Raw genomic sequence first — 25,407 nt, 5'->3', positions numbered from 1 at the left:
AAATAAAGACAACATAAGACATCTTAGTATCTAAATATGGTTTAACCCCCCCATTCCCCCAACAACTATATGTATGGTAAGGACAATGTAATGGGATGGTGTGAAAATTATGGAACAAAATAAAACAGAAATATGTTGATACATTTAAGAAAAAAAACACATTTGCTTACAGTAGACGAAGATGGAGCAATTTATCTAGGCTACATAAAGAAAAACAAAATTAATGTTGCTACATATCATAATAAAATGTAATAAAATTGTTTAAAATAAGTTTTAAAAGACAAAAACATATAAAACATTAGTCATCATATGTTATGGTGATGACTGAAGCTGATAATGGTATTTAGAAAAGTAATATAAAATTATTTTGAGACGAGTTCAAAATGCAATTTTTTGTGTCCAAAAGATGCAAGTGAAGCACAGAGTAAAATTATCCCACAGGGTTAAAACAAATCTTTACTTCTTGTTAAATTAAAAACAAAACAAAAAAAACAGTTTAATAACAGCACATGAGTGACAATACAAAAATATATAAAATCTTACTGAAACGGTAATGTTTACATAATATGGATGCAGTACCGCTGATCAACACAGATAATAATACAGCTTTGGCTTATACACAATTGCACAACTAAAGATTAAGTGCATTATTTCTTATTCGAGAATGTGACACGCAATTAATGATTAGCAAAGTAAAGTAATTTTAAGCAGTAAAAAAGTGAAATATTCAAAAATACAGCAACAGAAAGAGAGATTATTCTCACAACAAAGGTTTACATAAAATGTACCCCATTTGACGGGATGCATAGACCGTTGGTGTACATTTACAAATTTACAGTTGTCAGCAATCAAAGTGGAAGCTTGTGTTTTTTTTTGTTTTTTTTTAACATTTGGCCATATCAAACCAGCTTAAGAAATGTAATTTTGTAAATATAAACACTTGGGTAGCTTTATGTTTGTGACATACAATAATGTTTCACAGATCACCTTGGCCTTTAAATCGAGAATAAAAATGACAAGAAAACAAACAAACAAAAATTATGGTGAGCTCAAATGCTGTTGCATGCTATTTTCAATGCAATACTGATAATTATATGACACCATTTGAGCAAAGTATGGGTAACCCTTCTATGTTAACATGTGCTTTGATAAAGCTCTTAAAATGTAGCACAAAACTACTGGGACTCAACTTAATCAAAAATCTACCAGTCAAATAGTTAAAGGCACAAGATGCTAAGAATTCATCTGAGGAAAACTGGTTTGAAACTAACCACTCTTTGTTATCAGTTATTTTATAACATTCCCCTTACATACTGGCTCAAAAATAACCATCGTGGCCAACATAAACCAAATATAGCGGTTAGAGGTGGAGGAAGACAGGATTCCCTCTGTTTTTTTTTTTTTTTCATGACGCTTTTCAGACAAATGCGTTTTCCTTCAGAGAAAATAAGCACAAAATAATCCAGGGATAGCTTTCGATTATTAACTTTTCACAGGACGCCAAGGATTGTCGGAACAAAAAGCCAGTAAACCAAAGTGAACCAAAGTGTCCTCTGCACTGTGTTTCCGTCAGTATTCTGAGAGTTCGAGTTCATCGTCGTCGTTGTCGTTCCTTGCCATGTGACTTGACAGGTCATCTTTAACCGGTTTCAAGCGTTTGGACACCAGGTTCAGTCTAACCTCGTGAATGATTGCTTGGGTCAGGTACCTCTCTCGTTTGAGGTGTTCTCTGGTGGTGTGCGAGACGTCTGGGATTACGGAGGCGAGGATGAACTTGGTGAGGTACGCAACGTGCTGTGAAGACCAGGTAAAGAGTAAGTACTTTTGTCCAGAGCTTTCATAATAAGGAACATGTATTTGTTTTTGTGTGTATGTCTCACCTCTACAACAATTATAAAAGCCATTTTGGCAGCAATCACATGCCAGTAGTGCATGTTGTACTGATATTGTCTGGGGTGTCCAGGAGGAAACCGAAAGTCTCGATACCTTAAGAGGAAAAATATATTTTAGTTTGCTCTTCAGAGTGAAACAATTAGTTTTGGATATTTCTTGTGTATCAGCATCTCTCACATTTAGTATATTGGTTCCCCTGGCGAAGAATTTACAAAAGAGCATTAATGCGGCTTTTACTCAAGTATCTCACACTGAAAAATTTACTTATTTGTACAATCCCTTCTGGGCAAAAAAATATATAATCTAATAAATAAAGAAATACTATAAGTAAGTGCCAATAAGTAAGCAAAAACTGTTATTTCTAAGTTTTGGATAATTTTCACTGCGGAATAAAAGTGTTGAAACATAGATTGGATTTTGCAAAATTTTTCAGTATGAGATTAAGCTAGTGTTAGAAAAGATTACTTTATAAAAGTTTTTTTTTTTTTTTTACAGGTCATTTACCAGAGGAGCCAATGAGAGTGTAAGAAACAGACCCCGCACCTGCAAATGGTGATGTTTGGTGGTCGCTCCACTGCGTCGGTGACTGTAGCCTCACTGAAATCATGGGTGTTGAAATAAGACAGGGAGCTGTTGATGAAGCCGCTCATGCTGTGGTTACCGTAACCTTCCTCCACAGAAAATGACCAGTAGTAAACCAGCCGTGGGATTATGTCGGATGTAAACGCAATGATCATGGCCTGTAGAGACACCAAAGCAGCATGCAAGTTAAATGAAAGAAGGTGGTCATTTGTCTCTGCATTCAGTTATTGTAAATGTTTTGTTTTTTTTCTTCACAATATTTCACATCATAATCAAAAAGTTCTAAAATCCAACCTACATTTGTCGCGACTGCCAATATGGCGATCCATTGAAGAATGGGCTGCCAAGCTCCAATGTCCCGGGCTTTCTCGGGCAGTATGCGTCGAAACTGAGTCGTCATTTTCCAAGCGTCGACTCGGATCTCGATAATGTTGTTGACGAGAGCCAGAAACGGAGCCAGAGGGAAAGAGGCCACGAACAGCGTCACGAAGCCAAACTGGATCACTGGGGAGAACGAAAGACACGACGAGATCGAGATCCTGTAGCGACTAAACTGGCTGCATGTCCACAAGCCCACAAGGTACAGATCCACGGTAGATAATACTGAGGCATTTTTTTACCCATCTCGAGATATTCATAGAAGAGCCCGAGTTTTGTGAAGGGCTGAAGCTCAAAGTCTTGCTCCCAGCGAGGCGGCTCCACCTTCTTAGGGGTCACCCGGGTGCAGTAGCGGAAGATCAGATTCTTAACCCACCTGTGGAGGACCGACAATGTCTGAACGTAAAAAATGTTGCAGCATGTTGCTGCCAGATAAAGAGGCAGATTGTTTTCGACACAGACATAATAAAAGAGTATTGTTTGCTCAGGCGTAGGGAATACGACGGAAATTCCAAGATGGTAGCCATAGGGCTACGTCAGCGACGTTACATCAGCATCTATGGTTTCCGATAGCTGTAAGAAAGGAGTTGGTTTAATGCGATTACTTACGGCAGCAAGACCTCTTGGATGTTGTTCCAGATTGCTTTCCCTCCCATGATGATGGCGAGCTGAGTGGTCAGCTCAATCAGACAGCCACCGGGATCACACTGCAGGAGTCAGACACCCAGGACAAGCCACAGCAAAAGTGAGGAAAACATTTTTAACTTCACATGAACAGAGCTGTTTTGCATCTAGTCTCATTGAAACAACAACAACAACAACAAAAAATGAACATTTTTCCAAGAAACTGAACATCACCTCCTCGTTCCGATATTTTCCCAGGATATAAACAGGTTGCCCGGGGTGGCCGACTATCTTTCCTTTCACAAAAGCAATGTAGAAGCACGAGGAGTAGTAGTTGACGAACTGGAAGAGGAACATCTTCAGCGTCAAGCTGTTCTCGTAGTCCGTTCTGGTCCGAGGAAGCTCTGTCGACGCGTGGAAGACTGAATTAAAAACGAGTTCGAATCGGGGGCGGGGGGAACAAAAGCACAAGTACAGGACAGACTCACCGAAATCCGTGATCCAGATTGCAACCCGCTCGTAAAGAGTATTGAGGATCATGATCACAACGAAGTTGATGAGGCCGGCTGTGACGGAGGTGGCCATCTGCGGCGTTACGTACTCTTTTAGTGGCTCTAGAGTCGTAAAATTGCCTGGGTTCTTTAGCTTGATTGACAGGGAGAAGAAAACAGCTAGTCGGTAGATAATGATGGCCACGATGGACGCCAGGATCAGCACGATCTGGAGGACGACAAGCAAATAGATTATTGTACATCATCAGGTGTAGAAGTTTCAACTACAAGCATAAAACACATATATAAACGTCTGTTTCCAGTAAAATCAGTGTGAATCATTTATTATATTTTAAACACTACAGGCACTGTTAAAAATGAAGTAGCAATACGTTTAATTAGATTACCCAGAACAGCACTGTCCCAATTCCTATTGAGATTCGAAAACATCGTCCACAGAATGTAAACGGCACCTTCTCTTGGACCTACATCACATAGACACACTTTAGTACGATAGGGTCAGTATCGCCAATTATTAGCTGCCATTCCAAATGTTATTTTTTTTGTTTTGTTTTTTACCCCTGTGACAGGATTGATCGTGTCATAAACACACGCGGCATCATATTCGGGGCGAGACGGTTCTTGCTGCTCCAGAAACTCCACCGTGTCCCATTCGAACTCCAACTGCGACTGGTAGCGCTTCCAGAACTCCAGGAACACCGTAACTGCAGCGCAGAACCGCCAGAATAGCAGAAGAAGAGCAATTAGGGGAAAGAAAGTCGGCGGTAAAGGCTGACAAATAGGAATGTTAACACAACACGTTGACACAAACTCACCCCACACTGCCATGAAAACAGCAAACACCAGCGTTCCAAAATGATCAAATATAGTCAGGGTCTGAAAAGAGAACAGCAGCAAATGAATTACAAAAGTGAACTACAAAAAGGTTTACTACACAAAATTAAGATAAGGTGGATGTTCTGGAGTGGCCCAGTCAAAGCACAGACCTCAATCTGATTGAGAAACCGCGGCCGGACTTGGAGGTGAATGTTAATGAAATCATTTATTTTATGTCACATATTTTATTTACTTGTCATTGTTTTGTAGAAACCAGTTTTAGCTTCAATATTAAAGTTTTTTTCTCGTTTTTTGTGGAAAAGAAAGAAAAAAATTATGATTGATTTGAAAAAGCAATAAAGAGAATAAAGCGCTCAAGGAGACAAATACTTTATAGAAGAACTGTAAATAGAGTGAAATACAGTTTTTGTCAAAATGCTCACCTTTGAAGTGTCACAGGTGCTGTTTAAGATCCAATAGTTGCAGAGGTCACACTGAGGACACATTACAATCTTTCCTCCGATGTCGGGGTCACACACCTCTTTGCTGCGTTATTTTAAACAGAACAGACAGAAAAGAAATCAGCAGAAAGAAAAGCATGTCTACCAAACAAGTTCACATCCGACAGGAAAACGAACAAACTCAACCTACATCTCATAGGTCACTTATCTGAAATACCTCCATGTGCTGTTTTCTTGAATGTGGTATCCATAAAAGAAACAGGCCAGTCCCACCACAGAAGCAAAAGCCAGCATCTTGGTGTAGAAACCCAGCCAGGCGAAGTAAATGCCGATCTTCTCCCCGTAGTACTTTCTGTAGGAAGGAAATCAAACTCTTTGTGCAAGTGTAACAAAAGAAAAAAAATACTTTAAATTACTAGTTGGATGTTTTTTGTTTTTTTTTCAAATTAAATAAAATATTAAAATACTAGAAAAAAAAAGATATGGAAATTCTATCCTGATTCTAACAATGACACAAAATAGAGATGTACATAACTGTGTACATCTCTGTTAATGGCACCATATGCTTACTCGGGAAGTTGTCCATTAATTTGTTGTTTTACTTGTTTTTGTCTTTCAACTACGGGTGCACCGGGGTTTTTTTTTTTTTCTTAACCATAGAGTAACGTTTCACACCTTAGATTTGATTTACAGACTAAGTCTATCTCTCATTTGTGTTTTTTACATTTTAAAGTAAAAGATAGTACGTTATGCATTGGATCAATTGACTCATGTCTCCTCTTCTGCTATATATTTTCTAAAAATGTTTCTCTCGAACTGAGAAAACAATTTAAATGCACTTTATTTACTTAGTCATTTATTTTAGCACACTTGAAAGTGTAACTCCAGTAAAACCTGGAATATAAAACCGAATCATAAAATCAGTTTGCAAACCTTATGAGGTCCAGTGGTTGCGTCTTGTAGAAGTTCTTGGGATGAGCCCACTCCTTGTAGAGCAGATATCTCTCGTTGGGACAGCTTTCGACTGTGGATTTGACGTTGAATCTGCACTAAAAAATAAAATAAAATAAAAAATCAGAAGCATTTTACACACTGGAGAAGCATTTCACATATTTACACTGATGTATGCAGCAAAAATACAAACAAACAAACAAACAAAAACACTTACGTCATGTGGAGGGTAGGCAGCTTTGTAAACTCCACTATTCAGCAGTTTGGTGATACCAAACTTTTTAACATTTCCTCTGATTTCATAAGGAGCTCTGCACATGATGAAGTTTGCCTGTGATAAAAAGAAGAGCTTAAAAGTTATCTCCTGCGTAAATCATGCCATCAACATTAAGATCAGGTTAGGACAGATAGAATGCTCTTAAAGGGGCAGTACTGTTTTGTTTTTTTTTTTCCAGGCACAAAATGCCAGTTTATAGCACAATCAAGCAATTATATAACTTCAGTTGTTAGAAAAATGCTATATATAACAAATATGACTTTAAAAAATCCCCCTGTCACTTTAAAAGCTCTTTAAGAGATTAAGATTAGTATATTTGGAGTAAAAAAAGAAAGCTTGGCTTGTCAAGTGCTGAAATTTGCTCCGATACAGCACAAAGTACAGCCAGAGTTAGGGGTGAGTCAATTTATCAGTGCTGATTTCCTTAATTTTGGGAGATTGGTGATCAGTTGATTTTTACATGTGAAGCCGATCTTATCCACCGATGTTATCAACCTCGGCAAAGGTCTAAAAATCAACCACCGTCCTTTTCTTTTACCCCGTAAGAGACGCTTGGCTGACAAACCGGCCGACCAGATCATGTCTGCACATTTACAGTTAGCAATAGTCACCCCATTGTTGCCAATTCAGCAACTTTCTTGATATACTGAGCAAAATTTCAGACAAAAAAATCGTATCGGCCTCAATCAAAATCGGTAAGTTAGGCTTTTTAAAAGATCGGTAATCGGTGATCGGCCAGAAAACTGCAATCGGTGCAGCCCTGGCCAGAGCGTTATTATTTATCTTGTTCCTGACAACAGCAATGTAACGAAATGAAAATACCGATCGGCGTGACGTGGCATAAAAACGAAGGTGACTCGGCACAGGTGGTTTCAAAAATGCATAGAGATCGAAAGCTGTAAAACACGCAAACAACTCGCCATTCTGCTCCTCATGGATGGAGTGAAGAATCTTTCCTTGTCCATCTTCAGGAAGCAATCATGATGGTGCTTCTGATAGGGCGCGGTGTAGTGGTCTACTTCCTTCTTTATCAGTTTCTCGTTGGGTTTAAAGTGCTTGGTGATCCAGTCGAAAAGGTCCCAGATGGGGGAACGGTCGACGTGATCGTTGACCTCTATGGGAATCTTGATGTGCAGGACTTCGGCGTATGTGCGCTGCACCTCCCACGGCACGTGAACTTTCACATACATGAGGTTGTCGCCGTGGACCTGCAGAAGGCAATGAGAGTTAGTTTCAAGCAGGAGTGGGGGGGACATGACTGAAAACGGCGGCTTCCACCTACAGATGGCGTCGCTTCCAGCTCCAGGCCCATCTTCATCAGGCAGCCCTCAAAGTACTCTCGCCGTTCCTACGGTGAAAAAAAATGTTTTGAAACTCCTAACTAGGAACTTTTAAATAGTAACCCACAACTTCCTGGTGTCATTATGGCGTCACAGTGAGGCTTGTTTCACCTGTCTGCTAACCATCTCTGTCCTGATGAAGTCTGCAGAAAATCTGTGGGGTTAGCCGAAGGGAACATCTAAAAAGCGCACCAAGCGTATTGTTTTTGTTGTTTTTATTTTCTATTTTAAAGCCTTGCGACAGACGAAACATAGCAAAAATAAAACTTCCACCCAAGTTATTCTGCTAAATCAGGATGAGTATCTTATGAAATAAGTGAGTCATTCCAGGTGGATTTAAATTGGAATGTCTCTGTGCCAATATTTCTGTTGTCACCTGCAGCACCATTGTTACCGCTTCCTTCTCTTTTTTTTTTTCATAACAAGCTGTACTTCATTTCCAAGAAAAACAGGAAAGGAAATAAACTGAATTCATCGCTCTTCCTGTTTTTCTCAAAAAGAACTACATGAAAACTAAATAATCTATCATGTGATCGAATAAAAACCTGGTTTTGTATGTTTTATACGTAACAGTGATCAGTTAAAACCGTCTTTATTGGCATTCGGCTCTCCAGCAGCCAGAGTTACAGCAGAAACAGAATGGGCAAACCGAGTATGTGTGTTTGGGAACATTATGACAGATAAATTGCTTCAGTGTATCTACTGTGCAATAAGTGCTAGCGCCTCTTTTTAGTAGCTCTACGAGCTTTCTAAGAAACTGTCTAGAACAGGCTGATCAGCTTTGAGACTTGAGTTTCAGGGCATGTTTGCAGTCGCCACTCATTGCCCATAGTAGCCCAGAAAAAGCAAAAAAAAAAAAAAACAAAACAAAACCTAAAAAAAACCATCCCTATATCAGAACCCTGAAGGGAATCTTTAATAGAATTAAGGCCATAATGTCACTTCTTTAATTACCTAATCTAAAAAAATCTAAGGGCGTGCGCTGCACACTGTGCGGTGTTTTCAAAACAAACAATATGTTAAGCCTCTTATGAAAGACATTAAGGTGATAAACATACATGGGTGTGCCCTGTTCAAGCTATTTTAATGTTCATTTTATTCCCAAACCAACTGGATGCACTAATTTAAAATAACAATGCTGGACAAACTTTAAGATTAAATTCAGTATGACTTGAATCCAGCCGGGACTTCAAAGTTTTTAAGTGCACGAATTGTGTTTTTTTTTTAGTGGCCCGACCTGTAATTATAGCTTCCCCAGCCACGTCAAAGGTAAAGCGGTAAGTGATATTGTGTACACACAGTCAGCAGAGGCGTTCATCCTGGTGCAAATAATGGACTGACAGCAATACAATTCCTCAGAGGAATTAAGTATGTCTCCTACTGTAAGCCTTTGATGCATTTTTTAAAGAAACGTATTAATTTGTTAGTCAATAACGTCTTCATAATAAGTGTTTTTCTGCGATTCTTGAGTTTTTATTGTGTGTACGGAACTTAATTTATCAGAAAAATAGCTCAGTTTTCTCGTAAAAGAAAGAATAGTACAATCTAAGCGAAGGTTTCGGTTGTTATTATCACCACATATGTTTCTAATACAGTGCTTTAAGCATTGCTGGTGTCATTTATCTCATTAATTAAGGATACTTTGCATAACTACGTCAGACAAACGGGTACGTGTAAGAAATGAGGACCTCACCTTGTGTCTTTTGAATGCGGACTTCTTGTCAAACGGCTTCATATCCTCATCTTCGTACACCAGGATGAAGTCCACACTCCTCACACCGTCGTTGAAGAACAATGAGTCCGGCTGGTTGTTGTACTCAACCTGATTGGGGAAACAATGCCCATCAGGTAAGTCGGGTAAGTCGACGTCCCGAAACTCGTACGAGTCTTCCTCCATAACTTCATACATGTTGGAGAGAATGACGGGTCAAAAAGGACCTTTTGTGCAGCAGGTAGTTGCTTCCCCTGGTGAGCTAATTTCATTTGTGATGCCATGACGGGGAAAACGGGAAGAGTCAACAAACCCAAGAATACCCGCCCTCTGTCTCCCTCTCTCCTTCCCACTGTCCACACAATGAGACTTCTGTCACGGTAGAGCTATTTAAATGTCTATCTTGTGTAAACTCTGTGTAATTTGCCTTAGAAATGTATGAAACAAAAAGTTTAATGCCGGTCAATTTGCATAACAATAACAGCCACTGTTATTTTTTTTTTTTCATTAAAAATTAACGTTAAATCGTGATTTAAAAAGGAGGTGATACATTTTTCACATTTATTTGAATATAATAGCTCATTTCAGCAGCAAGGCGGTTCAAAGCGCTTTACATAATAAAAACAGGAAATGACAAAGTTATAAAGAAAACACCAAACAGGCAACAATTGGAAAAGACATTATGTTTTCATGAGTGCACCAAATTCATACACGGCTAATAATAATAGTAATACAATAAATTAAACAAACATTTACGGTGGCTAAAAGGAAAAAAAAAAGAAGAGACATTTTTAAAGGTACAAATATATTTACAGTACTGAACACAGTGATTGTATTTGACTCACATCCAAGGACAGGGACTCACCAGATTTGCTGTTTTTGCTGACACTTCTGCTTTAATACCGTAATACGTGGGTAAAAACTCCTCAGGGTACACTGTAAGAGGGAAATGATGATACAGACTTAAATAAGCAAAATAGCAAAATAAAGAATGTATAGCAAAATAAAGAATGTATTAGTTCCATCCAAATCTTTTGCAGAACTAAAAAATGTTCATCTTAGTTTTAATTTAAAAAAAAGTGGAGATGCATTAAGTATATAAAAACCAAAGTCATGTAATGAATGCACATCCTGTACATTATATAGAATTTATTTTTTTTCTTTTAGATTTGGGGATTTTCAACAGACTTAGGCCATAATAACCTGATAAACATTTAATATGATACAAATAAAACGCAATGTCTCTAAAGTACAAAATTTTTCTTTTGCTTAAATTAAAGGTTATGCTACTGCAATAAGAACTAAAATGGAACTGAAGGCTTTTTAGACAGGTTCACAAGAGGTGCTAATAAGGGTGGAAAAACAGAAATGAAAAAAGTTATTTGTAAACGACAACAAGACTCTTTATTTAATCAGCATTTGTCACCGGGGAGCTGCTGCTGATTTGACAGTTTGCATCCCTTAGTTTGAATCTGCTGTGGGAAAAGTGAACAGGACAGTGTTTCTGTTCTGCATATGTCGTTCCTTTTTCTTTAGCATTTAACTGTCATTGAAACGTTTTAGCGTTGTAGACTAAAATTTCTAACTGCAGCAGTGAAAGTTGGTTCAGCATTTAGTTGTTTCTCCAAATTCTGGACCTACTCCTCCACAACTTATTGAGAACAGTAAGCAATGAAAGACTGTATGCTCAGTCATAATTATAGACAGATTTTTTTTTTTTGCGAATATATATATATGTATATATATGGGTGGTACCACACACCTTTCAGGTTCCAGGATATAGTGTATAAACATGATGTCTGCCGCACTTTAAATTCATTTTCTATTGCTTATTTGCATACCCAGTCAATAGACAGTGTTCTTCTGTGTCGCATCAAACGCAAGCGCTGACAGAAAATATCCCCTAGCTAACGATGCTTCAAACTAGCAACTAAACCAAGGGGCTTTTCAAAGTTTTTGAGGAATCTTAACTTTATCATCTGCTATTTGAGATACTGCTAGAACACAGAAAAAGCAAAAACAAGTGAACTTTGTGGGGCGCAAATACTTTAACGCAGCGCCGTCACTCACATCTGAGGGCTAAGAATGTACACTACAGCTAATTGTTGACGGCAAGAAGATGACACAGCTTTTAATATGGAAAGTCTTGCCTTCTTGAAGCGGAGCAATAACTAAACACAGATGTTGTTTTTACTGGCCATAGCAACTGGCTGGGAAAATAACAGCGGAATCACTATTTATATTGATGAAACGAACACTGCTTCAACGTGAGTTTCACATAAATCCCTCAAGATAAACCAGTTTCATCTTTATTGCTGCGCTGCCGCATGTTTCCTCTGACATGAAAGCTAAGATGTCGCAATTAGTCTTTCCACTGTACTGAAAATAGTTTACATTAAGTTGGACTCTAGTAAAAATATTTGCCACTGACAGATGCAGTCGGCTGAAAAAAAAAATCTGCTTTTATGCCGCAACCCACAGAGCACATGCTAACTTCCTCTCAAGTGAACATCCTCCTATCAGCACGCAAAGCAAAAATGGCGCAACTAAACAGGAAAACAACATCGTACCTTTACTTGCGGCACCTTTTTACAGTGCATCATTACTATTTAAACCAGTGAATCAGATAAGTTAGGCTCTTCTGCCTGTTTTACTGACAGGAAATAGCCTTCTGCATTTGGACAGTCGTAACATCTGTAATTCACCACAGAGCCATCTCCATGACAATAATCAGCTCAAAGATCTTACTTAAGCGTGAGCAGTGCTTCATATGACAAACACTTTCTGTCACCTTAGAAATGTTTATTTTCTAAAGAAAACAATAATGGAGCACTTTTGCTTTGCAAAACATTTTATATCCAAGTGCCAAATTAGATTAAGTATCAGATCAATGGCAAACAGAGCAATTACAACTAGCTGTAAGCCTATGTATTCAGCTGAACATAATCAACGAATACATTAACAATTAATGACAATAGAACACACAGTCTATTGAGAACCACTTTATGGTCCAGTCTAGATGTTTTGTGTGGTTGGATTTTCCCAACCACACACAACCACTGCTGATTACTAATAACAAAAATACACAAAATACACACAACATGGTGTTCATGATAGGTAATGAAGCTAAATAAGACATAAATAAGCTCATACAAAATCTTGGAAATGTATTCATACCTCTTGGACTTTGTAACATTAGCTACAATAATGGCAGGTTAAACATAAAACACCTACCACACTTTTTAGATTTTCATTTGCAAAGATGTTTTAAAGAACCTAATATGACTTTCCTTCAATAAAATTTCGGCATGATTTCCATAGGCCATTTGTCACCTTAAACGCTCTTTGTTATACTTAATCATGAATTATGTCATCACTTTGTAATAAGAATCTGGAAAGTTAAATCAAATGAGTATCAACAAACGAAATTCCTTCAAGCTTCTTGTTAGTTTCTCAGAGAAATCAGAACTACACAGAAAAAATATATGAGGATCTAAAAGTAAACCAACCGAGTACAATGTACACAAGAACATGTACATATATGATAGGTACTTTTGAGAACCTATACACCAGAATGATAGCAAATGTGGCTGAATTGAAACATTACAGCCAACTGTCATGATAGGCTCCGTCACTACGAGATCCAAACATACCAAAAATATATATCACATATGTTAATGAGTGTTGCACAAGTATAAAACGACTTAACTGCTGAATGAATATGTAAGTTAAAAACCAGTCAAAGTCACATTCATTTCTCAGTTCAACTTGTCTGTAGTTCTGTAGTATTGTCATTCAGGTATATGGGATTCAAAACATATCAAAAATATACATACACCTTCACATCTGCCACCTGCGCATAGCCAGAATTCGCAAATACTTGAGGCCCCTCTAAAATCATTTATAACCACTTAATAGTTAAAACACAATACACATCTTCTGCCAAAGCTAACATCTACAGTCTTCCTTATTTTCGCTCTTGTAGGTACAGCCAATCAGTGTCAAGGAAAGTAAATGATGCTCCTGAACTGGATACTTTCCAAATCCTAGACAATATCTGCCAGTGGTATAAATAATTGTGGGTTGAACGGGAGACTTGAATATAAATATATAGTCAAATGTATTGGCATGTTCAGCTTTACACAGACAAGGCAGCAGGCAAAGGTAATTACACTTACGAACAAGTGCAGACATTTCAGACTTTTGGGACTTTTGGATTCCTGTACACCAAACTAACAACAACAAAAAAACTCTAAAGAAGTAACTTTTTTTTTCTTTTTTTTTTTTTGAGATGTTAAACCCAAATGTCTTGCGAGCTTTATATCAGAGGATGAGGTAGTCAAAAAATAATAATAATAATTGTAGATATTACCATGAATTAATGTCATTACATCTTGGCACATTTTGAACTCCAAACATTTGTCTATTTTTATGTAGTCCAGATGGAATGGTGCAATGGGGCTTTTCCGAGATGTGGGAACGTCACGCCCACTGCTGAACAGTTGTTTCCACTGAACCCAGTTTGCATATTTTGAACATTAACACTAAGTTTTTACATTATTATCAACTAGCTAGTGACAAGACAGTGGGTTTCAAATAAGCATGTAAAAACTTGAGTAAAAATAAAATAAGTTATAACTTGAATGTCATCAAGTTAAAGTTATAATAGATTAAAAATCATAAGGAGAAATGTTGGTATCTCTTGGCGGTTTTAGAGTTACACCAAAAAAGAAAAAAGAAGCATGCTGTTTGAAGTGTAGCAGAATTACCGGGCAGTTATGGAGAATTAAAGATACCACATGTCGGCCGCGATAAACCCATAAGTAACCCGGGCAGACACAATAAGCACACCAGGACTTAAAAGGTCTCTTGCGAAAGAAAAAGTGGCGCTCTCACCAACTTCCTCGTGTATCATGCCCAGTCTCGATTCATCGAAGTCGTCATTGTCCGAGTCCATCTCGAGTATATTGTCGTCCATGGTCCTTAACAGCGAGTCGGGAGGGACCTCCTTTAACAACAGCTGAAACAAACACGAATCCACAAATGTACTCTTTTAACAGCAAGAGATGGGCTGGTGCGGGTTTAAAGCGCGACTCAGCCTCCTGCACATTCCTGCATAGTTTCAACACACTATCAGTTGAACAAAAAAAAAAAAAAAAACTTGGTCAAGTTGAAGCTTGACAAAATGAAAATGATACAATAGGGTGGGGTAGAGAAGGAGGCGGCGGCGATGGAGGAGGATGTTAAGAGTGTCGAAGCGAGATTTGATCACGTCAGACGGGAATCTATAGGTACGTTAAAGTTTTACCCAACGTTTCCGAACCCGTGGATCGTCAGTGTTACTTGTTTTTACTCGACATAGAGCACAACTTGAATTTGAAAAGGTCCAAATTCAAGTTATACTCCGCCATATGTGTTGAGTAAGAAAAAGGTTTCGAAGGTAATGGTTACTGTAACTTAGCTCAGGATATTACTATATAACTCATACAAGTTCGCCAAAATATTCTAAGAAAACGTGATTAGAATCAAACTGTAAAACTTACATATTAAGTTGACTGAAAGACACAGGGTGATTTAGTAGATGCATTTAATTCATGAGAATTTTTGTCAAAAATTTGTCACAGCTAAAACAAAATCCAAATAGTTGTTTCTTAGAAGACTAGAACTGGCTACTATATGACTATTATGATATATTTTTAATGCACAAAGGCTATGCTAGACTGTCAGTTTTCCAGCAAGCAAGACTCCCTATAAAGAGTGGAAGTCACAAACACATAGAGTGAAAGACAAACTGCTGCTTAAAACCCCCCAAACCTCAAGAGTCTTCCATGACTGCTTGAATTTGAACACAAACCGCAGATCTAAACTTTTTATATTTGTTTATTAAGAATAAGCACACTGTTATATAGGAAAGTTGAGTGGAAGGAAAAAATGTGGTGGACATAGATCCACCAGCATTGACTCGAGAGGAATATGAAGTAAGGCCCATTTGAGAATTTTGGGGAGATTTACAAAGAAAAAATTAACTGGAGATTATTAAGCAAAATTGATTTTGCTTTAGCTATAATGTGCAAAGTCAAATTTCTGACATATACAGCATTTTCATAGCAGCTGAAGGTAAATTAATAGCTACTTGATTGTGGTATAAAATCTCACTATGTGCTTGTAAAATACATGAAATACATGATGTCCCCTGCTTTTTTCCATGTGCTAGACAGTATAACCACTCAGTACTTTGGGAAGACTAGTTTGTGACACTCCAAAGTTTAAAGGAAGCTCTGGTTTCTTTAATAGCAGCCATTGGTTCATCTGTGTTGTTGGTTCTGCATCCTTCATTTTACATTATCAATGAGATTAAGATTTTCTGGCACATCAAGAACACTGGTGTAATGCACATTAGTACTGGTATTAATTGTTTTTGCAGATGCCAAGCCCTGCTGGAAAATGAAACAAGAGATGTATCCGTGCGGGCTTAAAGCGTGACTCAGCTTCCTGCACATTCCTGCATAATTTGAAAAAAAAAAAAAAAAACTTCAAAGGTCACCAGCACACCAGCAGATGACGTGGCTTCTCAAATCAACTGGGGAAATGAATCGTTGGAACTCAAAAAGCTTAGAGTATGTGTCTCCCCACTCTTCCACAAGATTCTCGGACCTTTATTTCCAAATAAATGCAAATCTGTCTTTCTTCTGAAAGTCAGGCTTGGGAACAGTCCAATTATTATTTTTTTCTTCTTAACTCAAGTAAGAAGACCCATATGATATTATCACATATTTGGTAATGGTTTAAGACCAGGAATGGAACGGCTCTGGCATGTCCCAGACACACCTGGTTGGTCTTTAAGCACCGAATGCAAGTGCAGAATTAACAAAGATAACCCCAACCTTTACAATGGCTGTGGCCATGTCTGCTTGCATGTTTTCCTGTAGCACTTTTTGCCTTTCACACAATAAAAAGTGAAGTCATGGTCATCCAAGTTAACAGAAATAAATAAACACTTTAAAAAATATTCTGCTGTGTAATTAATCTACGTAATTTTTTAAAAAGTTGTACTGAAGTAAATTAACTTCATTGAGAAATAGTCCTCGAACCTTTGTCTTTACATTTATCATAAACGAACTGAAAATCCAGTTGCGTTAGAAAAAGCATATAATTTATTTTTCTCTACATCTATAAGGTTGAATCCGATAATGTCATAAACGTGAACAAATTAAGTGGCGAAAATGAAATGGGGTTCCTTTCACTCAGATAATTCACTTTGGACATCGCATCGATCGGAAATAGGAACATGTTCATCTCATCAACGAGGGGACTCAAAAGAGCGACGGAACACCAGTGAAACTACTTCCGCTAATAACAAAACTGCTAGCCCGAATGGACCTGAAGTGTATTGTCTGTTCTTGGCTTTAGCAAACATCTAAAAACGGACCATATGTTAATGGATTGCTCTGAAGACCCACATATAAGTATTTTACAACTGACCCAATGTGTAGTTGCCTGAACTGCTGAACGCTACAAAACAATCCGCCTGCTGTTAGCTTACATGCTAACGCAGCGGTTGCTTTAGCACGTCGGTTGACATTAGTTCGTCGTTATCCGTTATAAACATGTCCTGAGACTGAGTGTCACCCAGATCGAAAGTTATAACCATTTATAGACGCATCTGATTTCCAGACCAGACAGTTTCCTGACCAGGTGAGATAATTGGGCAACAGGTCATGTTTTGTTTAACCTATCAGTCTCAACTAAATACAGATGCTATGGTACTGAATGCGATAACTGACTCCCGTCTTTTATGTAAAGCAAGAGGAGAAAAATGATTGATATGGGTCTGAAAAGAAATCTCTAATGTCATGCTGACACATTCAATTTGTTAAGGTTTCTATAAACTAGAGTAAAATTGAATCTGCTTTATTTACGCTTTTATCTCACTAAATTGTCTTGTGTTTTTCAGATTTTACACACTCTACAGATTTGCAAAATGAAGATGTTTTCAGTAGCACACAAGACGGTTTTCGTGGTGGACCACTGTCCCTACATGGCCGAGTCCAGTCGTCAGCAGGTGGAGTGTGACGTGCTAACAAAGAGCCGAGCCCAAGGGGTCATTCCTCTGGCCCCCGTGTCCAAGTCCCTGTGGACCTGCGCCGTGGAGTGCTCCATGGAGTACTGCAGGATCCTCTTCGATGTTTACCCGAAGGACAAGCTGGTTGGACCCTTTCTTATTTGTTCATTTTGTATAATAGCTGAGTCCATTCTTTAATGCAGTAGCAATTCTTTCTCCCGATGGAAAAACTTTATGAAATTTGGTGAGACAAACTATGTTTAAAGAACTCGTGTTGCTATCTTTTCCAGGTTAATTACATTGTTAGCGATTCAGAGTTCCACATATTAAACACGTGGAGGCGAGAAGATCAGAGCACCCACGAAGTAGGCATCTCTACGTGAATGGGCTATTTTGATCATTGTCACATCTTCAAAAAAAACAAACAAAAAAAAACTTAAAAGTGAATCTCTTCTTTTGATTTCCAGCTAATGTCGGCTCTGGCAGCCGTCGGGCCACCAAATCCGCGCGAGGACCCGGAGTGCTGCAGCATCTTGCACGGCCTGGTCGCTGCCGTGGAGGCGTTGTGCAAGATCACGGAGCTGCAGCATGAGAAGCGCACGGCTTTAATGGACACAGCGGAGAGAGTGGCCAACAGAGGGCGAATTATCTGCTTAACTAATGCTAAAAGGTAAAATAGCAGTAGACACTGCCAAGGTTCTATAGAGCTACTTCCTTGTACAAGTGCACATTTAAATTTGGGCAGACTCAAATAATTACCTGAATAACTAAGGTTTGTGCTCGATAACAAATGATCAACATGCGTTTTTAAAAAAGAAAAAATATGATCAGGAAAAAAAAAAAAAAAAGCAAAAATCTTCACTGTTGCAACAACGCCAAATACAAAGAAACAAAACATGATGATGGGAAGTCAAAAATGAGACATGGAAGACCAGAATCGCTACAAAGTAGTTTTCTGGTCATTTGTCACCTCTGTTTCTTGCTCTGTCAGTGATACTCATGTGCGGATGTTGGAGGACTGCATCCAGGAAACCATTTCAGAACAAAACAAGCTGGCAGCCGGCTCCGACAGGTCTGTAAGCCAGCAAGCTTAATTTGGCTAAATTAGCTTTACATTTGCGGTTAAGTCAGTTTTACCCAAATGGGATCCTGGTCTGTTTTATCCGTGTGGGTTTCAGGTTGATGGCCATCCAGCAGTGTGATCTGGTGCTAGTTCACATCTACCCACAGGGCGAGGAAACATTGGTGTCAGACCGACCCAAGAAAGAGGTGGGTGAGACCCCGGGTGGCTAAGTGTGCATATCACACACGCACACACACTGCTCATCTGCTAGTATTATAACACCACACTGTACCGTGTCTCCTTCAGATCTCCCCGCTTCTCACAAGTGAAGTTCACAGCGTGCGTGCTGGGAGACATCTGGCTTCTAAACTCAACATTTTGGTCCAGCAGCACTTTGACTTGGCCTCCACCACCATAACAAACATCCCCATGAAGGTAAGGGACCTGCTTCTGATTCCTTTTTGTGTGTACTTTTTGTTCACCAACATAAAACTTTGACGTGTTTTGTTCTTGCTTCTAGAAAAAAAAAAAGAAAAAAAAGAGTTCAGATCACTGTGCTTGGTTATTTTTCCTCATTATATTGCTTGCATTTCTGTTACTTCCTCCTTTCTAAAGCACATTGTTTTTCTTTTGCTTGCTGAATCGTCGTAACAAATCTCTCCAGCCTCGTCTTTTTTTACTTATTTTTTATTTTTTTGTTCAGCCCATCTGCATGCTGATATGACTGTGAACGTGCTGCTGGTTTCATGCTGTATTTTCTGTTTTGCTAGCCCACATTAAATGTTTGCGAACAGGTTAGTACTCTGATCACACACACATCAAAGTACGCAATAGGGAAGAGTTCACAGCATGTAGCTCCGCTGTTGAAACTTGTCATTTGTTTTGGTGCCGAGGCTCAAGTAGAGAACAGGCAACGTTGGTCTGAAAGTGTTTACTGCTCAAGAGAGAGGATTGACCTTATTTGTGACATTTCCTACCAGATTAAAATGTAACAGCAACCTTGATTATGTAGCTGTTGTGCGGAAATGTGACCAGCATTGCCTCCTCTAAGTTACTTACTGCCATCAGTGTGTATTCCTGGAAAGTTTTCCAGTCCTGCTCTGCTCTGTTTTCCCTCCCTTTCAGTTATTGTCCTCCAATGGAAAACTATTGTTTTTTTTTTCCATTCAGTGTGTCCATGTGCTCCCTTGTAAAGTCCGATTGAGTCCTAGCCAAATGTACAGTACACTGCAAAAATATTCAACCTCTTTCAGACCCCTTACTGTGATACCCCTAAATGAAATCCAATGCAATCTAAAGCTTCAAATATTTCACATAAGACTAGTCTGCCCCTCATCTGAAAATGCAACAAGTACGGTGCAACTGCTAATATCCATAAGACATGGCCTGTGTGAGAATGAGAGCGTTAATCAAAGAAGCAGCCAAGAGGCAGAACAACTATTAGTCAAACTTTTATTGAAGATGGGAAAGAAGAAAGCTTTTTGACCTACAAGCGACTTGAACACATCATCGGAGTACATCTGTAGCCGGGATGAGTTCATGGGAAGATGAACGGGAGCCAAGGCTGTAATAGAAAGTTTCAAATCAAAGCATTCTCATGAGTTAGAATGGCCTAGTCAAAGTTCAAACCGAATTTCAATTCACTGGATAAAATCCGATTCTGTTGCTTTTCCAAAGTTGGTGGAAGCATGCCCCAAAACCACCCAGGTTTGCATTTTATGCAAAAAGTAGACAGTCAAGTTTTCAAACCAGTTTATCGTTTTCTTTTTAGTTTATTCTTTAGCAATTTAGCAATACTTTTGTTTTCATACAACACTTTAAATGTTGCAGTTGTAACAAGTTCGGATTTTTGAATACTTTTGCAAAGTTCTGTACATGGTTGAGAAATCTGAAGCAGTTTTTTTTTTTTTTTTTGCCTTTTGTGTGTCAAATCAAATCAGACTTGATCCCAAACATACGACGCAGTTTTTCCACAAACGGTTCCCTGAGCAACCATCACTTTTCTTTTACTTCGCCCATCCTCGTTCCTCCTTTCGGATACATGAAATCAGCGAGCAGAGTTAATGTTTGCCTCTGCATATCTGTTTACGCTTGAGCCCCAGTTTTCCAGTCTCACCCGTGTTTGTCACTTTGTGTGCGGGCGGACAGGAGGAGCAGCACGCCAACACGTCGGCGAATTACGACGTCGAGCTCCTGCATCACAGAGACGCACACATTGAGTTCTTTAAAAGCGGTGGGTCTTTATGCATCACAGGACCGTGGGCTGAAGTAGTTGAACCAAATGCTTTCAAAGTGTGATCCAATATTTGACATTTGGGGCGTGTATTCTGCAGGGGACTTGCACATGGCAGGAACAAGCACTAGAGAAAACGGAGTCAAGGAGACGATGACGCTGAAATGGTGCACACCCCGGACGAACAGCATCGGTGGGACCGATCGACACGAGTTTTATTTATTTATTTTTTTTATCCTTAACTGAAATACTTTTACTCATCTCCAAGGGGAAACTGCGTATTTGATAAATTTGAAACCTTCATTTCACTTTCATTTTGCACAAAAGTGTATAACAAGCCATCACATAAACTACGTAATTATGCAATTGATTAACGTTGTTTATCTGAAGGGAAATAAATTTGCAACTAAGCCAAACGGATATCTAGAACTTGTACAACAGATCAATCTTTTGCTTGAAACGAAGAAATACCCCTGACCTCAGTTATACCGTATGTTCATTTTAATCATCTACATGTCGTTAAATTATCTTGAAGCAGCTGTAATTTAAGAAGACGATAATGCATAGTGCTTTACGTCGTAGAATACAGAATTTCCCGCATTAAAGTAACGTTAACGAGTGTAATAATTAGAAATACCTTAACAACTCTTTGATTTTTTTTTTTTATTTACCTCTGCAGAACTGCATTATTGCACAGGAGCCTACCGCATCTCCCCTACAGACGTAAACAGTCGTCCATCGTCATGCCTGACAAACTTTCTTCTTAACGGTGAGCTGTTGATCTCTTTCAATGGCGCTGTTCTCAAAAATTTACATTTATGATTGCTCCTATTTTTTATTGTTTTTTTTTTTGTTTTTTTTGCTCACAGGGAGATCAGTGTTACTAGAGCAACCTAGAAAGTCGGGGTCTAAGGTCATCAGCCACATGCTCAGCAGCCACGGAGGCGAGATCTTCCTGCACGTCCTCAACAGCAACCGCTCCACCCTGGAGGACCCGCCCTCCATCAGCGAGGGCTGTGGCGGCCGAGTGACGGACTACAGAATCACCGTGCGTTCATCTCGCTGCGCCCGCGCCGAGATGCGACGCACGATTTAACCGCAGCGTTGCCGTTTTCCCTCAGGATTTTGGTGAGTTTATGAGGGACAACCGGCTCACTCCTGTCGCAGAGTCTTCTCACGATCCTTCAGGGAAGCTGCCGGTAGAAAGGGCCAAAGGTCAGCTGGAACGTTACACCAGATACTGGCCAATGATCATCTCCCAGACTACCATCTTCAACATGCAGGCGGTGAGCATCACTCAGAAATCTCTGGGTTTTTTATTTTTATATTCGCCTCGTTCACGTATAATCAGCATTTAGAGATTTGTGTATGCGTTTTTGTTCATCTCCACCAGGTGGTCCCGTTGGCTAACCTGATAGTGAAAGAGCTTCTCACTGAGGAGGATTTGCTAACCTGCCAGAAAACCATCTACAACCTGGTCGACATGGAGAGGAAGAGCGACCCGCTCCCCATTTCTACAGTCGGATCCAGAGGCAAAGGCCCCAAGAGGCGAGCTTTCTAAAACTAATTCAGCATCCTTCGTCCAGAGCAGGGGCGTCAAAGTCTTCATGAAAGTTCCTAAAGGGCCAGCTGTGCCAGAATGCATTTATAAAGCCATTAGCAAATTGAAATATTAACAAAAAGCAGTCTCTGCGTTCGATTAGCACTTCTTAAAATTAAGTGTGATTTAATTGAACATCTCTTTACATTGATCAGCCCCTCCAGGATTTCACAGTTGTTTATTTTTTGCAATTAAAATCAGACATTTTTATAAATATTTGCGGCTATGTATGACGTTGTCAATCACAGACTACAGCTTGACATCAAGTCAGGCTGAGGAAGCGGTGAAGTAAAAGTAAGAAATACTGCCACCTGCAGGAGGGAGTTAGCAGCAACTTAAACACAATGTTGTTTTTTTTACAATTTTTGCAAAAAAATGTGCAATAAATGCACAGTTATGCATTAGTGCGAAAATAAGCGGGGATCTGTTGATTCTGGATTCCAAAAAGCTGGAGGGACGAGTTGATGTAGTTTGGTGTTTGATGTCTAAAGAGCAACATAAAAAGCTAAAGGTGGGCTGGATTTATGCCACAGACGGTGCAACTTATCAAACGTTTAATCAAAATTTGCTGGAGAAGCGTCCGACAAGTTCTCAGTTGGATTTACAAGAAGGTTTGGACTTTGACTAGGCACTTTACTCCGTCTCACCAGAAACGAGGATGAATCACGTCAATGATGGGTTTGAATTGATGTCATTGGGCAGGGATGAGCAGTACCGCATCATGTGGAACGAGCTGGAAACGCTGGTGAAGACACACGCCGGCGCCACCGACAGGCACCAAAGAGTTCTGGACTGCATCATCGCCTGCCGCAGCAAACCTCCAGAGGAAGAGGAGAGGAAGAAGAGGGGGAGGAAGAGGGAAGATAGGGAGGACAGGACAGAGAAAAATGGCAGCAAAGAGGCAGAAGACAAAAGCTGGCAGGAATCTGAAAGGTGAGTGTGATGTTTCCTGTCTGCACGTGCAGCTCTTCCTCATCTCCTCCGCTGATGTCTGTTGATTCTCCTCTCCGCTGCAGGCTAAAGGGTTTGCTGGAGAAGGAGGATCAGGAATCCGAAGTGATCAAAGATTCCCCGGACTCACCGGAGCCGCTCATCAAGAAGCCTCGCCTGATCTCGGAGGACGTTCAGCCTCCAGAGAGAGCAAAAGGTTCCAACCCCAGCTTTCACATTAAAACCAAAACAACCCACCAACGAACAACAAATCCTGATTGTTTTTTTTTCTCCCCTCCCTCTTCTCAGGTCCTGCCACACTCCTCAGCATGTGGACCAATCGGATCACTGTGGCCAATTCTCGGAAGCACCAAGAGTTTTTTGGAAGAGCGAGCTCGGTGAACAGCAAGTTCGAGCTCTACCAGCACCTGAAGGAGGAGAACGGGTAAGCTTTAAAACCAGCCCGGCCTCCGCTTTCATCCGTCCTGTTCTTGTGGGTTGTACATTTTATTGTGCTTTTTACAGGATAGATACCCATGAAAATGGAAAAGCTGCCAGATGATCGTCCAACTGATCGGTTTCTCCGACGAAGACTCCGACGTTCTCCGATGCAGATAATAACTGAATCGGATGGTGAATTGTAACAATAAATTTCTAATTTTTTTACACGTCATTTTGTAGATATGATCTTTACGTACTGTATTATTCAATAAAAGCTGGCTGTAGAAAACAAAGTTTGCTTTTTTATCAGAAATAATAGTGTTGCCACACAAAAATTAGCATAAGTATACAAGTCACAAAGTTTTTTGAATGTTACTAAATATTTTTGAGCAGCAGAGGGAGCAGTGGACTCAACAAAGATACTAAAAAACATTTAATCTCACCTAGAGGTTTCATCATATATGAATTTAAAGGAAAGAGGGGTATTTGTAGCTCTTCTTTTAATTTTTGATAAATATATGTGAAAATATTCTCAGCTTGTGCTTAAGACTTTGCTTATTGAATAACAGATATCAGCAGTGAAACATTCACAGGCTTAAATAAAATTTGGATATATACCTACTGATAGATATTTAACGAACGTGAAATGGCAGTTCCAACTAAGAGTAATGATGTCAGATGAGACTAAAATGTAACTTTTTTTCTCTCGTTCTTTTTCATTTTCTTTACTGGTGCTGATGCTTTTTTTCTGTCATAAACCTTTATAGCTATGAAGTACTTTACATGATTAATGCACATAATCATTCAACACATCTCGCAGCTCTGTTTCAGCTCAATGCAACCTATTTGGCCTCGTCTATATAAGCCCATATGTCCTCCCTGTTATTCATGCATCCAGTTCTTATAATTAACTCATTCCAGCATATGATCTGTGTGACTAACGTCCAGAACAACCACATACATTCATATAGGAGTGAACGGCAGCAGACATATCTCATGTACTCACTGTGGACTGACTGTCTGACTAACTGTGGTTGGCTCTGTTGGATCCAGTGCAGATGGGGGATTTCCCGGTGAGGTCACAGGGTCAGACGACTGGTGAGCGATTCTGCGGAAGGCTTCGTGGAAGTCGCACGGTGAGCGGCCAGGATCAGTGGGAGGGAATCACTGCAGTACTCTGAACAAAATCTCTTGACTGTCGGGGGCGAAAAGGATGATTTAAACCTGAACTGTTAAAGTCTTCTTAGTTACATGTTCAAAAAGAAAAGGAAATGTTATAGCGCTACATATTTAATTTAGCTAGTTTGCCAAGTATTTAGCTCTGCTAACTTGTTCGGTTAGCATGCTACATATTTTATTTCAGTTAAAATTTGACTAAGCGATACATTTAGCTAAAATAAAGTAATTTATTAACCAAAACTAAATATTTAGCAAAAAACTCTATCCAGCAAATGCTAAGTGCTAAATTCTTTGCCACTTAAACATTCGTATGTTTAAGTGTCACTGCATATTCAGCGAATTTTTAGCCACATT

The 25,407-nt window shown here is 39.3% G+C and overlaps 2 protein-coding genes across 6 annotated transcripts; one reads left to right on the top strand and one right to left on the bottom strand.

The window, feature by feature from the left end:
- Positions 1–438: 438 nt before the first annotated feature.
- On the bottom strand, positions 439–14,666 carry ano6 (anoctamin 6). Its single transcript, XM_014989676.2, has 20 exons — positions 14,442–14,666; positions 10,411–10,481; positions 9,528–9,656; positions 7,777–7,842; positions 7,415–7,702; positions 6,435–6,548; positions 6,200–6,315; positions 5,484–5,618; positions 5,249–5,351; positions 4,805–4,865; positions 4,548–4,693; positions 4,376–4,453; positions 3,966–4,197; positions 3,712–3,881; positions 3,463–3,560; positions 3,096–3,229; positions 2,774–2,979; positions 2,437–2,633; positions 1,881–1,986; positions 439–1,794 (listed from the first exon to the last, which is right to left on the bottom strand). The coding sequence occupies exons 1-20, from the start codon at positions 14,521–14,523 to the stop codon at positions 1,570–1,572; spliced, it is 2,757 nt and encodes a 918-aa protein (XP_014845162.2). The 5' UTR covers positions 14,524–14,666; the 3' UTR covers positions 439–1,569.
- Positions 9,597–24,167, top strand: ints13 (integrator complex subunit 13). 5 transcript variants are annotated; one of them, XM_088003089.1, is made up of 18 exons: positions 14,746–14,836; positions 15,970–16,162; positions 17,500–17,751; positions 17,898–17,972; positions 18,075–18,277; positions 18,599–18,679; positions 18,786–18,876; positions 18,977–19,105; positions 20,819–20,903; positions 21,004–21,096; positions 21,583–21,672; positions 21,773–21,951; positions 22,025–22,189; positions 22,297–22,451; positions 23,206–23,436; positions 23,520–23,650; positions 23,743–23,878; positions 23,959–24,167. In XM_088003089.1, exons 3-18 carry the CDS (start codon positions 17,527–17,529, stop codon positions 23,993–23,995), a joined length of 2,106 nt encoding a protein of 701 aa, XP_087859215.1. In that variant the 5' UTR covers positions 14,746–14,836; positions 15,970–16,162; positions 17,500–17,526; the 3' UTR covers positions 23,996–24,167. The 5 variants fall into 5 exon arrangements, with proteins under 5 accessions (XP_087859214.1, XP_087859217.1, XP_087859215.1 ...); XM_088003088.1 differs by lacking the exons at positions 14,746–14,836; positions 15,970–16,162 and adding an exon at positions 9,597–9,691; XM_088003091.1 differs by lacking the exon at positions 15,970–16,162 and having other exon boundaries at positions 14,735–14,836.
- Positions 24,168–25,407: the final 1,240 nt, after the last annotated feature.

The sequence above is a fragment of the Poecilia mexicana genome, unplaced genomic scaffold, assembly GCF_051168715.1.
Source record: "Poecilia mexicana isolate PSO_F unplaced genomic scaffold, ASM5116871v1 scaffold_23, whole genome shotgun sequence".
Classification (NCBI taxonomy): Eukaryota; Metazoa; Chordata; class Actinopteri; order Cyprinodontiformes; family Poeciliidae; genus Poecilia; species Poecilia mexicana.
The sequence above is the reverse complement of the archived record's forward strand: the minus strand, read 5'-3'. Positions and strand labels throughout refer to the sequence as shown.

Bases quoted from the DNA above. Each gene is read 5' to 3' on its own strand.
- ano6 (XM_014989676.2), bottom strand. From the start codon at position 14,523: ATGGACGACAATATACTCGAGATGGACTCGGACAATGACGACTTCGAT. The intron at 10,482-14,441 runs GTGAGAGCGCCA...TCCCTCTTACAG, and splicing joins CATGATACACGAGGAAGTTG to TGTACCCTGAGGAGTTTTTA. The intron at 5,352-5,483 runs GTATTTCAGATA...AAAATAACGCAG, and splicing joins CAAGAAAACAGCACATGGAG to CAAAGAGGTGTGTGACCCCG.
- ints13 (XM_088003088.1), top strand. From the start codon at position 9,629: ATGAGTCCGGCTGGTTGTTGTACTCAACCTGATTGGGGAAACAATGCC. The intron at 17,973-18,074 runs GTAGGCATCTCT...TTTGATTTCCAG, and splicing joins AAGATCAGAGCACCCACGAA to CTAATGTCGGCTCTGGCAGC. The intron at 23,437-23,519 runs GTGAGTGTGATG...TCTCCGCTGCAG, and splicing joins AGCTGGCAGGAATCTGAAAG to GCTAAAGGGTTTGCTGGAGA.